General features: G+C 35.5%; 1 protein-coding gene across 1 annotated transcript in view; it reads right to left on the bottom strand.

Annotated features, from left to right (window-relative positions):
- Window positions 1-2,409: 2,409 nt before the first annotated feature.
- The window catches only part of LOC107659122 (adhesion G protein-coupled receptor A3), a 51,375-nt gene continuing 38,896 nt past the window's right edge, over window positions 2,410-14,888 (bottom strand). Inside the window, exons 13-18 of the mRNA XM_016447951.1 lie at window positions 13,965-14,173; window positions 9,140-9,264; window positions 7,872-7,995; window positions 7,534-7,679; window positions 5,990-6,085; window positions 2,410-3,879 (exon numbers count right to left, since the gene is read on the bottom strand). Of these exons, the coding sequence (XP_016303437.1) occupies window positions 2,436-3,879; window positions 5,990-6,085; window positions 7,534-7,679; window positions 7,872-7,995; window positions 9,140-9,264; window positions 13,965-14,173 (2,144 nt within the window). The 3' untranslated portion in view covers window positions 2,410-2,435. The remainder of the gene's footprint in view (window positions 3,880-5,989; window positions 6,086-7,533; window positions 7,680-7,871; window positions 7,996-9,139; window positions 9,265-13,964; window positions 14,174-14,888) is intronic.

Genomic DNA, 14,888 nt, shown 5'->3' with positions numbered 1-14,888 from the left:
TGTAGTATTGTTGCCGACGCCGCCGCCGCCGCCGCCATGTTGTGAAGACGCTGTGTGTTTCGTTGTGAAACTACTTTGTTTGGTCTTCCAAAAGAGGACACGGAGAAACAATAATGTACAGTATGTGGAAAATAATGTTTTTTTTTACCTTAAACCACATAAACACATTTCATTACACCAAATACACAAAATAATGTTCTTTTTAGCAACGTCATATGACCCCTTTAAAGAGCATCACATTATCACAGCAAATATGACTCGAGTACAGTACTCACACGCATTAAGGAGGAGGAGGGTTTGATATATGATATCTGATTACATGTCTGCTGCTACTGACATCACGTCTAATTAGTCAGATGTAGGTAACTGTATGTTCATTCCTATGCTTTAGTCAAGGTAATACCATCAGGCACAGATGGGAAAGCATGGAAGATATCAATCTTCTTCTTTGAGGCGAGCCTTAAACACACTGCCAGATGCTTTTAAAGCACATTTGCCAAAAATCTAAATAATTCAAAGCTACTCTGACTTATTCCGATATGCAAATCTAGTGAGTTATATATATATTTTTTTTCAGGATTATTTGATGAACAAAAAGTTCAAAAGAACAGCATTTATTCAAAATAGAAATATTTTGTAACGGTATAAGTCTGTACTATCACATTTTTATCAATTTAACATATCTTTGCAGAATGAATAAATTATTTTCTTAAAAAAAAAAACATACTTTGTTAATGGTAGTGTACAGTTACAAAATATTTTTTACATTTTTTATTAAATGTTCTTTTTAACTTTCTATTCAACAAAGAATTCTGAAATAAATAAATAAATTAAGCAGCACAACTGATTCCAACATTGATGATAAATCAGCATTCTAGAATGATTCCTTAATGATCATGTGACACTGAAGACTGGAATAACGGCTGATGAAAATTAAGCATTGCATCACAGGAATAAATGATATTTTAAGGTACATTAAAATAGAAAACAGTAATTTTTCATTGTAATAATATTTCACAATATTACAGTTTTTACTGTACAAATAAATGCAGCTTTGATGAGCATAAGAGACCTCTTTCAAAAACACTGAAAATACTTTTTTTTCAGTTGAATCTTTAAAACTTTTGATATTAGATCTTTCTACATCTAAGTTTAGTGTCAAAAGATTAAGACTTGAAGCACTGATTTATTAAAGGGCACATGGGACAGGAGAGAAAGACTACAATTGAACACACACAGGTTGGCATATTGTAGTTTTGTTGGATCATAAATGCTCCATACATAATTCAAAGCCTTTTCTCATTGTCACATTCAGGAGGGTCTGGCAATATATCTCTGTCTGTGCGAAATATGCTTTTAATATCTCATTAGTGAGCTGAAAATGAAGAACATCTTGTCTCTTGTTCATCATTAAGTCAGATGACGTTAATGGATACGTTCAATAATATTTGAATGAATTGCTCCTGCATGACCTTCACAAAGAAGTTAGAGTACATGGGCTTAACTGATAGAACACACACTTTAGAACATCTTTCAGGATTACTGTCCGTTGCATTACCGTGGAAGTGGATTTCTGGGACATGAAGGTGGCATGTCACCCATGAATCCATCTGGACAAACTCACTGGACATCAAGGAAGAATCAACAGCTCCATGTGGTAAAACAAGGTCAGTGGAACAAACTGATCCCAAAAAGAATCTCCTTTTCATTTATGTAAATAATTTTATCTTTATATGCATCTCTTGCACTGAAACATCTTGTGCAACTACATATACACACATTCCACTGTAGTAACTGATTAGTGCACTTGCATTGATGTACTACGGTTTTGAAATTGAAAATAGTGGCGTCACCAAGTAAAAAGTTACAACATTTTTCTTACACCTTGAAAAATGCAAGATTTTAAACATTTAAAATAAATGAATTAAATAAATGAATTTTTTTTTTTGAGGAGTCATAGTACATGAAATGTTAATTCTGAGAATACTTACTGGAAAAGTTTAAATAAATTACATGATTTTTTTTTTTTTGACTGATTCTTTTTTTCCTAAGAATTAATTATGCCAAACTATTTAAAAGTTTCCTTTCAAAAATTTCATTTTTATTATTACGATATCAAGAAAATTGTATCACCCTGATTTTTATTAAATTTTTTTTGACCGATTCTTTTTTCTTCCTAGGAAACAATTATGCCAAACTATTTAAACATTTCCTTTCAAGAATTTCAATGCAGTTTTTATTTATTTTATTTTATTTTTTGCATTTTAATAAATTAGGATAATGCATTTGTTACTTTTAAAATGCATTTTATTTATTTTAATGCATTTTTTAATAAATTAAGATAAAAATATCATCATGTCATTGAAACGATTATTAATCATCAATCCTAATATTCATATTTATTCGGATTTGTAGTCTCTGAGAAGGGAATCTCGCTACACAGCAGTTTCATGCTTCCACAAGCCAGTCTTGATATTCCCAGAACTCTCCACGTTCAGGGGCGACAAATTCTGTAGCCTCTCTGCGTCTTTGGCAGGTCCGTTTTGGCACGCTAGGTTCAACCCGTAAGACTTGGGCTGCACCTCCAGTTCAACAGCGAGGGGCTGTTTTGGACAGTCTCTAGTTTGGCTGGTGGCGTCGGTCCCCGATCCGTCCCCTCCTCCGACTAAGCCTTCATTACCGACGCCGTTCCCCACGTTGTTGCTGAGCCCGTGCCCAAAACTGTTACCCAGGCGGATGCCTCCACCTTTGGGGAGGTGGCGCGGGCGACGCGGCACACTGGTGCTGGCGTCGCTGCTGTCCTGCTGAAGTTGGCTCTGCTGGCGCTCCCGGTAAGCCAAATACGCCGCCCGTCGACTGTTACGGGCCTGCAGGCTCTCGTGATGATGGTGGCGCTTGTGCGGGACGCTTTGCACGCTGCCCTCCACGCTGGTGGGAACGTCGTATGAATACTCACGCAAAACCGTGAGCCTACTGGCCCGATGCATTCTTGAACGGTTCTTGTGGTGTCGCCCTGATTGGCCGTTGATGTTCGCATTGCCCGTTCCCGGAAGATTGTTATTGTTGACCGAATTGGGGCGGTATTGGACCTCAACAGGTGCGACGTGCATCTTAATCTCATTGTCGACTGAATGTTCAGTCAAGCTGTTGTCCAATAACGCCGTCCCATTGGCCGTAGAAGGGGCCGCTTTGCATTGAGCGGCTTCCACTTGCAGATTGGTCAGTTTACAGCCTTGAGTGGAGTTACAGACACTCGGCGCGCTCTTATTAGTGCACGAGGATTCGGCGCTGCTGGCTGGACACTTCGCAGTTTCGCCGTTTCCCCTTGCTGTCAAGACGGAGCCACCGGCGACAGGCAACAGCAGGGAATCGACCTCTACGGCGTAGTTACGGCGAACCAGGCAACAAGCTCGTGACCAATGACGCCGCATGTCCTGACGGTTCACGCAGTGGTGCGCCACAAGAAACGCCCCGAGAGCCAAAGCGGCGGTGCCGAAGAGGCAGGCAAACACCAAATCTGCCGGATGCTCTTGGGACACCGCAAGAGCACCAAACACCCACAGAGCGACATAAAGCACAAGAGACCCTGCCACGCCAATGAGTTGGGCCACAAAAGTATGTTCGTTCTCCAGAGCCGACATCGGGACTGGTTGATCGGCGGCTGCAGACGAGGACTCCAGGAGGGCCGGTGTGATTTCGGTCGCTTCGGCCACAGAAAGGTGCTGCTGCTCCTCAGACTGTTCCTTGAGCTCGAAGCGGCGCTCGGGGTGCCGGCGGAGCTGAATGAGAATGCTGAGGAAGTACATGCAGTCCACGAAAACGATGAAGGCTGCCGGGCCGTAAAACGCACCAAGACTGGGTTCCCATGCCATCCAGCAGCTGAGGAAAGACAACAGGTGTTTTTTAAAGACTTCACCCCATTTATTTTCGAAATGTTATTGTTCTTAAGTGAGCAATTAATCTGTGTATGTGTTACAACAATTTTGTTGACTTTGTTATCGTTAATCAAAATATCATAACTGGATCTTCCAGTGAAATGACAGACTTCTCTCTGGTGATATATGCTGGACTTCTCCAATAATTTAGTCCATTTTAACCCCCTTTCTTACAAAAACTGCAAGCCTGCATTCATATCTGCCTCCATCCAATCAACAACCGATGAATAGAACCAAGTCCCACCCTACTTTATTTTTTATTTTTTTGGATAATCCATTTTACACAATATGACAGAAAATATCTGTTGCTGCTTGTGTTACATCGCGACACAACAACTAAAATGCCTTCAAATTATGCATTCATAAATACATACATTCAACAAAAATTAATGGTTGATTATTTCCCATAATGTAATTGTTACTTTATGTAATTATTGTGATTGTCACTTTATTTTAATTTGCCAATACTTACAATGTAATTTACACTATCACAATAAGTAATATTAATTAACAATATGTGCTTACTATAGGTTTGGGGTTTGGTTTAGTATTAGTTGCTTGTATTTATGCATTATTTACTATATATAACTATATCAAATACCTGTAGTGTAACAAGGATGCATTAAAATAAAGTATTAAGGTGATTATTAATGTTGATTAATTATTTTAATTGCCATATCAGAAAATGCTATATATATATGGCAATAATAATAATAATAATAATCTGCCAGAAATATTCTATATACACTTTAATGCTTATATTGCTGTCTAACACTCAAAAACTGTATTCCTTCAATAAACTGTTAATTAAAAAAAAAAAAAAAGCGTTCACAATAAACAATCATAAATACATTTAGCTGGGGCTGCTTAATTATGACAAAAATCATAATGGTCGATTATTTCCCAGGACATTATAATAGTGATTATTATTAATGTTGATTAATTATTTTTTTTGTCATATCAACAAGATTATATTAATGACAATAAAAAAATTACTATTTTTGTCATAGCATCAAAGATTATACTGATTGCAATAAAAATTGCATTAATAATAATAAAATAAAATGAAAGTATTTACAAAATTACAATAACTACATAAGATCTTTCTCTTTTTTTGTTTTGATTAATAGAATTTACATTTAAATACTGATGTTGTGCTGATATGTCGTCATGTACTTTAAGATAATTACTTTATTGCCGTTTTACACTTCAGTAAATCAACGTCGTATTGTCCTATTTGGCAGCATGAAAAACCGAAATTAAATTTAAACTGTGCATAAAATACACATAGAACAGCGCTAGAAAACTCCCATCCCGTTATAAATCACCGCAGTTGTCACTCACTTTTCTCCAAAAAGTAGCTTTTACATTAAGTATATACAAGTTCTTAAGTTTGCACTAGTGGTATCAAGGGCTTCATATTATCAGAGAGGTAAAACACTTATGAGGCACTTCTGAGTTCTGTGATGCTCAGCAGAGCGGTTTTTTCTTTTGTCATGGTAGTGTGAGATTAATTAAACCCCAAAGATCTCAGATGGTCTGGATTTTCAAATTAAACCACGCTGTTACACAATCCAAACAGCTGTCACAAGTGAAAGAAGGGAGCATGGGAAACCAACACACACAAGGTGGGGAGCCAAAAATAGAGCACCATAATTAGGTTCACACAGCTTCAGAAGGTCTAAACTACTCTCTCCTTTATAAAGCATTATTCTGCACTTTACAATACATGGGCATTAGGCTCCAGTGACAGCAAAAGCAATTTCTCATGACAGAGAAAGACTATGAAATGACAGGGAGTGTTCACAGGGGGATTTGAAAAGTGCTTTGAGGCAGATACAGGCTGGATCTCTGCAGTCTGTCGTTAATAGCAACGAAGTTAAGGAAACATATTATACCATTGCATTTTGTCTCACATGGCTTAAATGGATCCACACACTAAAGTCTAAATGATTACACAAAACTCAATTACAATCAATATATCGTAAAGTCCCCTAGCTTGAATTTTATTGCGAAGGATAGTTTAAAAAGCGTCATAAAACTCAAATACTTACTAAGGAGCATTGACTTGACTACCATAGTTTTTGATGTTAGCAGCAGCTGTTATTCCACACACAATGATCGGTATGCCTCCACCTATTAAGTAGAATCTGTAGAAGAAAAAAACAATTTAAATTTAATAAGTTAGGTATTACATATCCTCATGTTAGAGCATTAAGGCTGACTACAGAAAGATGATTTACAGAAAGAAACTGCGCCAAATTACAATAATGTGTTCCATAATCAGCTAAAAATATCAAACAATTTGGAGTCTGTGACTATCATAAACTATACGATTTACTGTAAAATCTGACTTTCAGCAACTAGATATATTCAGACTGCAAATTGTAGCAAACAATTTGGGCAAAATTTAAATAGCGTATTCCAGATTTCTGTCATCATCAGTGTTGTTACTGGTAACTAGAGCTATTAAAAATAGAATTGACATAAAGCTTAAATAAAATAAAATATAAATATTAGATGAAAAACTTAAATTAAACTAAAAATCATTTTAAGTACTAAAATTACTACACCTGAAATATAAGCTAAATAGAAATATAAAAAAATAAAAGGACAAAATCATAAAATTACTAACATTTAAACTAAAATTAAAATAAAAACTTATAAGTATAAAAATAAAAGCTAATATAAATATTAATACATACTATAGAAATGAGGTCAACTGATAATTCATGTGATTATCCTGTAAATACTAGTGTTTCTGCATCCTTAGTTAGTATGACACTGGTTACTATAATAGTATATATATATATAAAATATTAATTCACAGAGTCATAATTCACTCATCCTTATGTCGTTCCAAGCCAGTATTCATTTCTTTCTTTTGACCAGAAAAGATGATATTTTGTGAAATGTCTCAAAAAAATGAATGGACATCAATTGTCACTAAAACTGTTTGGTTACCAACATTTTTCAAAAAAACTAAAATCTTCTTTTGCGTTCCACAGAAGAAAAAAACATCTGGTTTTGGAATGACATGAGGGTGAGTAAATTACAGAATTTTCATTCAACCCATGGACAATTTCTGTTGAATATTTACTGACACCAAGTGGTCAGCAGGGGAACTTAATTTAAAACCCACAGTCTTGCCTTTTGGGCAGTTTAAGTGTAAAATGACATTTCTAAACTCTCTGTACCCTAAAATAGGTCACAGCATGTGTGCTTGCTTTTTAAAATGATTATTAATCATTTATATTTATTTATTATATTATTTCTTATTTATTTGTATTCATTTATTTAATTTATTATTATTATTACATAGTACACTCTAAAAAATGCTGGGTTAAATACAACCCAGTGCTGGGTAAAATAGGGACAAAGTAACCCAGCAATTGGGCTGTTTTGACCCAGCGGTTGGGTTAAATGTTTAACCCAACATTCTGGGTAGTAATCCAACCGCTGGGTCAAAACAACCCAGTTGCTGGGTTTGTCCCTATTTTACCTAGCACTGGGTTGTATTTAACCCAGCATTTTGTAAGAGTGTACTTTTCTGCCTTTTTTAACACTTCTCCTCCTCATTCACTGCTTTGACCTTTACCTCAGCATAGGCCTGGGTGGAGGCGGAGGCTCGTCCAGCTCCTCGTAGCGTTTGGCCTTCCGCGTCACCTGGTTGTAGATGTTGCGTGCCGTTACGCCGGACCACAAGGCCGTAGCCAGCGTGGAGTAATGCAGCACTATTCCCACCTTCAGGACATGACATTAGAAAACATAAGAGTTCTCCTCAAAGCCAATGACAATGCTGATACTCTCAAACGAGTAATGTGAACTTGAAAGCAGTACTGCAGTTCTGCCTATAAACCGAGAAACATTTAGAGACAATTTTATGTAAATATTGTCACCCAAACTCCATATATACATAGAAAAGCAGGCACATACCGCTTGACAAACGCTTGCATTGTACGTTTGGTTGATGCCACCCACAAACACAGCACAGGTGAGAAGAATATGCAAGCACAGGTTAACCAGCATGTGCCAGCACTTCTTACTCACACGCACCGACCTGCGAACACAGGAAATACCTCATTAAAACCAGCATATTTACAGCTTAAAGGGATAGTTTACCCGAAAATGAAAATTCGCTGTTAAATTTGCTAACCCTCAGGTCATCCATTTTTCTTCAGTAGAACAGTAAAGAAGATTTTGAGCTGAAACCGTGGTCCTTGGTGATTCGTAAAATGCAAGTCAATGGCTACCGTCATTTTGAGAGTCAAAAAAGCATATACACACAATTTCTATTGTCCTCTTGCATTATCAGCACATATTTTTTCCTGTTTGACACTGTGCAGCTGCTTTGACACAATCTGTATTGTATAAAGCGCTGTATAAATAAAGGTGACTTGACTACTGAGGTCTTATGAAGAGAAGTGAACAGTCTGTGTAAGAAACTAAACATTATTTACAACATCCGTAATCCAATAGGGAAGTCTGATTGTTTTCTACAAACTGTTTTTTTTTTTTTTTTGAATGAACTTGTTCAAATAACCAATTCTCCAGTTCATTTACATAATCTTGCAATGATATCAGGCATAAGCAATTATATTATTAAAGCACCCAAAAATGATGTGAAATGCTAATGCAAATAAATCAGAAACATACATTTCGCTCCCTTTATGAAACCCTCAGCAGTTCAGGAGTAACTGTTGGGAAAAACCAGCATCAGAGGGTCAGATACGCCAGTAAATTGGCTCATTTCGACTATCAGGTGCCTGCCTAAAGTGAGTTTTGATTGAGTAACTTGTAGATCTGTGCTGCTCGAGCTGCGAACTGTTGATGGTTCAGTCTGATTTGGTGAACTGTAGTGTGCTCTCTGATATGCTTTTTTTTTTGACTCTCAAAGTGCCGGTAGCCATTGCCTTGCATTTTATGAATCACCAAAGACCAGTGTTCCAGCTAAAAATCTTCTCTACTGTTCTACTAAAGCAGGGTTTCTACAGACATGAACTTAGGAAAACGTTATTTAAGACATTTGAAAACTTTTTAAGGACCCGCGGACACCCTGTAAAGAAATAAAAGTCACTACGTCTTGGAATGCCTGAGAGTGAGTAAATTAGCATCACATTTTCATTTTTCGTTGAACTATCCCTTTAAAAATAAACGGCATTTTTCATCGTCCTTGCATGCAGAAAGACAATTTCAGCACTTACTCGTGGTGGTAGATATAACTGACTATGACTGACAGCAGGCAGAGCACCAGGATGATGGCGGTGGCGTAGACAACAGGGTGAAGAGGTTCGAAGCTGTACGTGTCATTCCCGGTCCTGTTCAGATCCTGTTAGACAAGTGTATATCAGCAGATTATATTTGCAAATGCATTTCAACAACCAATAATTCCAATTTTTCTGCTTGTTCTAGAAAGGCGGGTGTTGAGGATGTGTGAAAAGATCTAATTACAAACAGGTCTAAAGTCAAAGGCTCAAGGTACACGTCAACCATGAAGGAAAATCAGAAGATCGATTCGTGGCTTTTGAGAATCGATATCGAATCGACGTCATTTAAAAAAACGATTAATTGGAAAATCAATTTTTTTGCCCAGCCCTACTGGTCAGCAGTGTTATTTTAGTATTACTTATACTATTATAGTATTTATTAATATTTTGAATTCAGGGCTCCAGAATGCAACCATTTTTTTAACAAAATTTTCGTTGCCCATCTCATAAGCGCTGCCATTTCTGTTGCATATGAGAGACATCAAACTACTCGTTTGAGCTGCGCAGCCCGGACTGTTTATCAGCTCGGACCAATGATCGAACACAGCGCGAGCTAGCAAACTGGTCCGAGCTCAGAACAGGTTTACTCAGGAACCAGTGTTGATCTCACGACACTCTTACTGCACAGCGCTGCGAGATCCAGTGAGAAGAGTTTGAATTCTGCACAGAATTCTCTTTTACAAACAGATCAAACAGCGCTGACGTATGTCAGAAAACCAGAAGTAGTAACGTTAACTACGGTGTTGTAGCAGAAAGAGTCGAATGTTTTTACATTATTGATTTCAGGGTTTGTACAACCTTTTGAGAGAGAAATTCAAGCACTTTTCAGTGACTTTCAAGTATTTCACACAAATATTTACAGCATTTTTAAGCTCTAAAAATTATCCAATTTAAATATTATCTTTAACGGGATGATCAAAATATACTTTGTGGTAAACAAACACTTATGTAAAAAAAAAAAAAAAAAAAAAAAAAAAGTTACAACAGTTTCATGTGATAACACGGAACCACCACACAATGCAACTGAACTGCAGGAAAGGTTCTCACCATTGATAAGCTCTCCACTTTGCTGCTCACAGGCTGGTGCAAGAAATACTGGGTGAGGAATTGATTGATTGTAGGAGCAGCAAGATCAAATATCAAATGCTTCCGCAGATTTATAGTATTACTACAGCATTTCACCTGAGCATTGTGAATTGCGCGTATGGCCATGATAAGCGCTGAATGAATGACAGGCTTTCTGTTGTAACATCGCGCAAGGTAAATAAGGGTGACATCTAGTGGAGAAGACTAATGATAAGATTCACGTTAATCAGATCTTGTTTTAAATGTGCGCTGAAATAAATACCGGAAAAGATCGATTCGTGGCTTTTGAGAATCGATATCGAATCGACGTCATTTAAAAAAACGATTAATTGGAAAATCAATTTTTTTGCCCAGCCCTACTGGTCAGCAGTGTTATTTTAGTATTACTTATACTATTATAGTATTTATTAATATTTTGAATTCAGGGCTCCAGAATGCAACCATTTTTTTAACAAAATTTTCGTTGCCCATCTCATAAGCGCTGCCATTTCTGTTGCATATGAGAGACATCAAACTACTCGTTTGAGCTGCGCAGCCCGGACTGTTTATCAGCTCGGACCAATGATCGAACACAGCGCGAGCTAGCAAACTGGTCCGAGCTCAGAACAGGTTTACTCAGGAACCAGTGTTGATCTCACGACACTCTTACTGCACAGCGCTGCGAGATCCAGTGAGAAGAGTTTGAATTCTGCACAGAATTCTCTTTTACAAACAGATCAAACAGCGCTGACGTATGTCAGAAAACCAGAAGTAGTAACGTTAACTACGGTGTTGTAGCAGAAAGAGTCGAATGTTTTTACATTATTGATTTCAGGGTTTGTACAACCTTTTGAGAGAGAAATTCAAGCACTTTTCAGTGACTTTCAAGTATTTCACACAAATATTTACAGCATTTTTAAGCTCTAAAAATTATCCAATTTAAATATTATCTTTAACGGGATGATCAAAATATACTTTGTGGTAAACAAACACTTATGTAAAAAAAAAAAAAAAAAAGACATCAAGTTACCACTATAACCAGGTGATGGCAGCAGAGGAGCACTTATTGGCTTACAAGTCATTAATTTTCACTTTTTGCTTTATATTTTGAAATGATAAAATAACTATTATAAAATATATAACACTATAGAAGAATAAGCGTGCATTTTAATTAATTTTCTATATAAAACTTAGATTTTGCACACGTTACTGTTGTTAATAAAAGTAAATTTGGTATGCTTTTGTATGCTCAAGCTCAGTGCTTTACTGTCAAATGTGCATTACCAAGAAATAAACGTGTAATATTATTAGTAACTGCATTTATTAATGCACAACAATAGTAATTTTATGATTAAATTATCTTTATTTTTAATATCCCCATATGCCACCATCTATAGATCTTAGTGCTCTCGAATGTTAGTCTGGAGCCCTGGAATTAGCTTTTATTTTCATGTTTTCAGTTTTCATTTTAATTATAGTTGAAATTATAGTAAATTTCCTATGAGTTTTTGTCATTTCATTAGTTTTTTTTTCTTCTTAATTTTTTTAATATTTTAATTTAGCTTTAATTTATTTAGTTTCAGTTTTATTAAGTTTTATTAATTTTAATAGTAAATTCTAATAAATTGTATTTCAGTTACTTGCCAAGGCAGCATTTCTCATTTTTAATTTTCACCTAATATTTATATTTTATTTCCACATTTTCATTTTTTTATATTTCTGTTTAGCTTTATTTTTATTTCAGTTCTAGTTTCAGTAATTTTAGCACTTCAGCTTTTTTTCAGTTAATTGCCAAGGCACCATTTCTAATCTTTAATTTTTAAGTTTTTCATCTAATATTTATAAATACAAAAAAAAAAAAAGTTATTTTGCTATGAGCTTTTTTCATTTTTATTCGGGGCTTTTTTTATATTTCTATTTAGCTTTAATTTATTTTTTATTTCAGTTTTAGTTTCAGAAATTTTAGTATTTCAATTTTTATGTTAGTTGCCATGGCAGCATTTCTAATTTGTTAACATTTCTGCAAGTTGAAGTTTTTCCATCTAATATTCATATTTTATTTCAGCTTTATTTCAATGAACAAAAACTAATAATGATTTTTTAAATAGTTTTATTTGAACTTGTTAATTAACAAATTATCCAGCAGAATCCTCAAGCTTTTCCGTAGACGTTACAAAAAACAACCAAAAGTACTATAAAAAAGCAACGTGTGCTACATTGCAGGTCTTTGAAAGCCCTACAATAGTTTGTTATGAAGAACAGACTGAAATTTAAGCCACTTTCATCTCTCTCACCATCAGTAAAGCGTAGCTGTTCAGTGAATGGCAGGACATTGTGGTGAAGTTGTCGTCCTGATGCAGGATCCGGCAGCCGTCGCTCTGCCAGCCGCCCTGTCCACATGTAAAAAAAAAAAAAAAAAAGACATCAAGTTACCACTATAACCAGGTGATGGCAGCAGAGGAGCACTTATTGGCTTACAAGTCATTAATTTTCACTTTTTGCTTTATATTTTGAAATGATAAAATAACTATTATAAAATATATAACACTATAGAAGAATAAGCGTGCATTTTAATTAATTTTCTATATAAAACTTAGATTTTGCACACGTTACTGTTGTTAATAAAAGTAAATTTGGTATGCTTTTGTATGCTCAAGCTCAGTGCTTTACTGTCAAATGTGCATTACCAAGAAATAAACGTGTAATATTATTAGTAACTGCATTTATTAATGCACAACAATAGTAATTTTATGATTAAATTATCTTTATTTTTAATATCCCCATATGCCACCATCTATAGATCTTAGTGCTCTCGAATGTTAGTCTGGAGCCCTGGAATTAGCTTTTATTTTCATGTTTTCAGTTTTCATTTTAATTATAGTTGAAATTATAGTAAATTTCCTATGAGTTTTTGTCATTTCATTAGTTTTTTTTTCTTCTTAATTTTTTAAATATTTTAATTTAGCTTTAATTTATTTAGTTTCAGTTTTATTAAGTTTTATTAATTTTAATAGTAAATTCTAATAAATTGTATTTCAGTTACTTGCCAAGGCAGCATTTCTCATTTTTAATTTTCACCTAATATTTATATTTTATTTCCACATTTTCATTTTTTTATATTTCTGTTTAGCTTTATTTTTATTTCAGTTCTAGTTTCAGTAATTTTAGCACTTCAGCTTTTTTTCAGTTAATTGCCAAGGCACCATTTCTAATCTTTAATTTTTAAGTTTTTCATCTAATATTTATAAATACAAAAAAAAAAAAAGTTATTTTGCTATGAGCTTTTTTCATTTTTATTCGGGGCTTTTTTTATATTTCTATTTAGCTTTAATTTATTTTTTATTTCAGTTTTAGTTTCAGAAATTTTAGTATTTCAATTTTTATGTTAGTTGCCATGGCAGCATTTCTAATTTGTTAACATTTCTGCAAGTTGAAGTTTTTCCATCTAATATTCATATTTTATTTCAGCTTTATTTCAATGAACAAAAACTAATAATGATTTTTTAAATAGTTTTATTTGAACTTGTTAATTAACAAATTATCCAGCAGAATCCTCAAGCTTTTCCGTAGACGTTACAAAAAACAACCAAAAGTACTATAAAAAAGCAACGTGTGCTACATTGCAGGTCTTTGAAAGCCCTACAATAGTTTGTTATGAAGAACAGACTGAAATTTAAGCCACTTTCATCTCTCTCACCATCAGTAAAGCGTAGCTGTTCAGTGAATGGCAGGACATTGTGGTGAAGTTGTCGTCCTGATGCAGGATCCGGCAGCCGTCGCTCTGCCAGCCGCCCTGTCCACCCAGCAGACTGAAGTTCCAGAAGGAGGGCACAGCGTCTGAGCCGTGCAGGAAGCGCCGCAGGGTCGCGTTCACTGGACTCTGCAGGTTCTTCAGCGGGAAGCCTTCTAAACACCAGCAGAACAGACATTTAATCAGTTCACGTTACAAAACTCAAAACAGTTCTGGTTATGGACCATCTTTGATGGTACACTCTTAAAAATTAAGGTTATTTATTAACACTGATGGTTCCTCGAAGAACCTTTAACATCAACGGAACCTTAGAGGTTCTTTCTAGTGGAAAAGTTTTCTTAGATTATTAAAATGTTCTTCAAACTAAGAAAAAACAGTTCTTTTAAGAACTGTTCACTGAAAGGTTCTTAGGGGAGCCAGAAATGGTTCTTCTGTGGCAACACTGCGAAAACCCCCTTTTCAAACCATTGCTTTTAAGAGTTCATCGCTGATTAGAAGTCAACTAAACGTTCAGTTAGGATGTACACACATTAAATCCATGTGCATCACTTGTATTGAGAGACAATATACATTGTGCCAAAAGTTCGGTGGCAGATCCTGGACAGTTGGTCTACTTTCACATCAGATTGTCCTTCACTCTGCAGCTTTTTCATGGGATTGTAATGGTTTTGTGCTCTGCTTAGCCCTCTCGTTGAAATCAATCAGTTATAGCGGGGAAGTTTTTCCTAGCAGCTCCCTGTGCTGTATTTTGCCGCCCCCTCACACTTCAGCTGCTCTCTAGCAGCATTATTGCTCTGTTTATGACACGATGCCTCTGTACCTGCTTGAAGCCAAAATGGGAGTGGGATGGATTATGATAGTGCTGCTGTA

The sequence above is a fragment of the Sinocyclocheilus anshuiensis genome, unplaced genomic scaffold (assembly GCF_001515605.1).
Source record: "Sinocyclocheilus anshuiensis isolate Anshui unplaced genomic scaffold, SAMN03320099.WGS_v1.1 scaffold87, whole genome shotgun sequence".
NCBI classification, from domain to species: Eukaryota; Metazoa; Chordata; class Actinopteri; order Cypriniformes; family Cyprinidae; genus Sinocyclocheilus; species Sinocyclocheilus anshuiensis.
The sequence above is the reverse complement of the archived record's forward strand: the minus strand, read 5'-3'. Positions and strand labels throughout refer to the sequence as shown.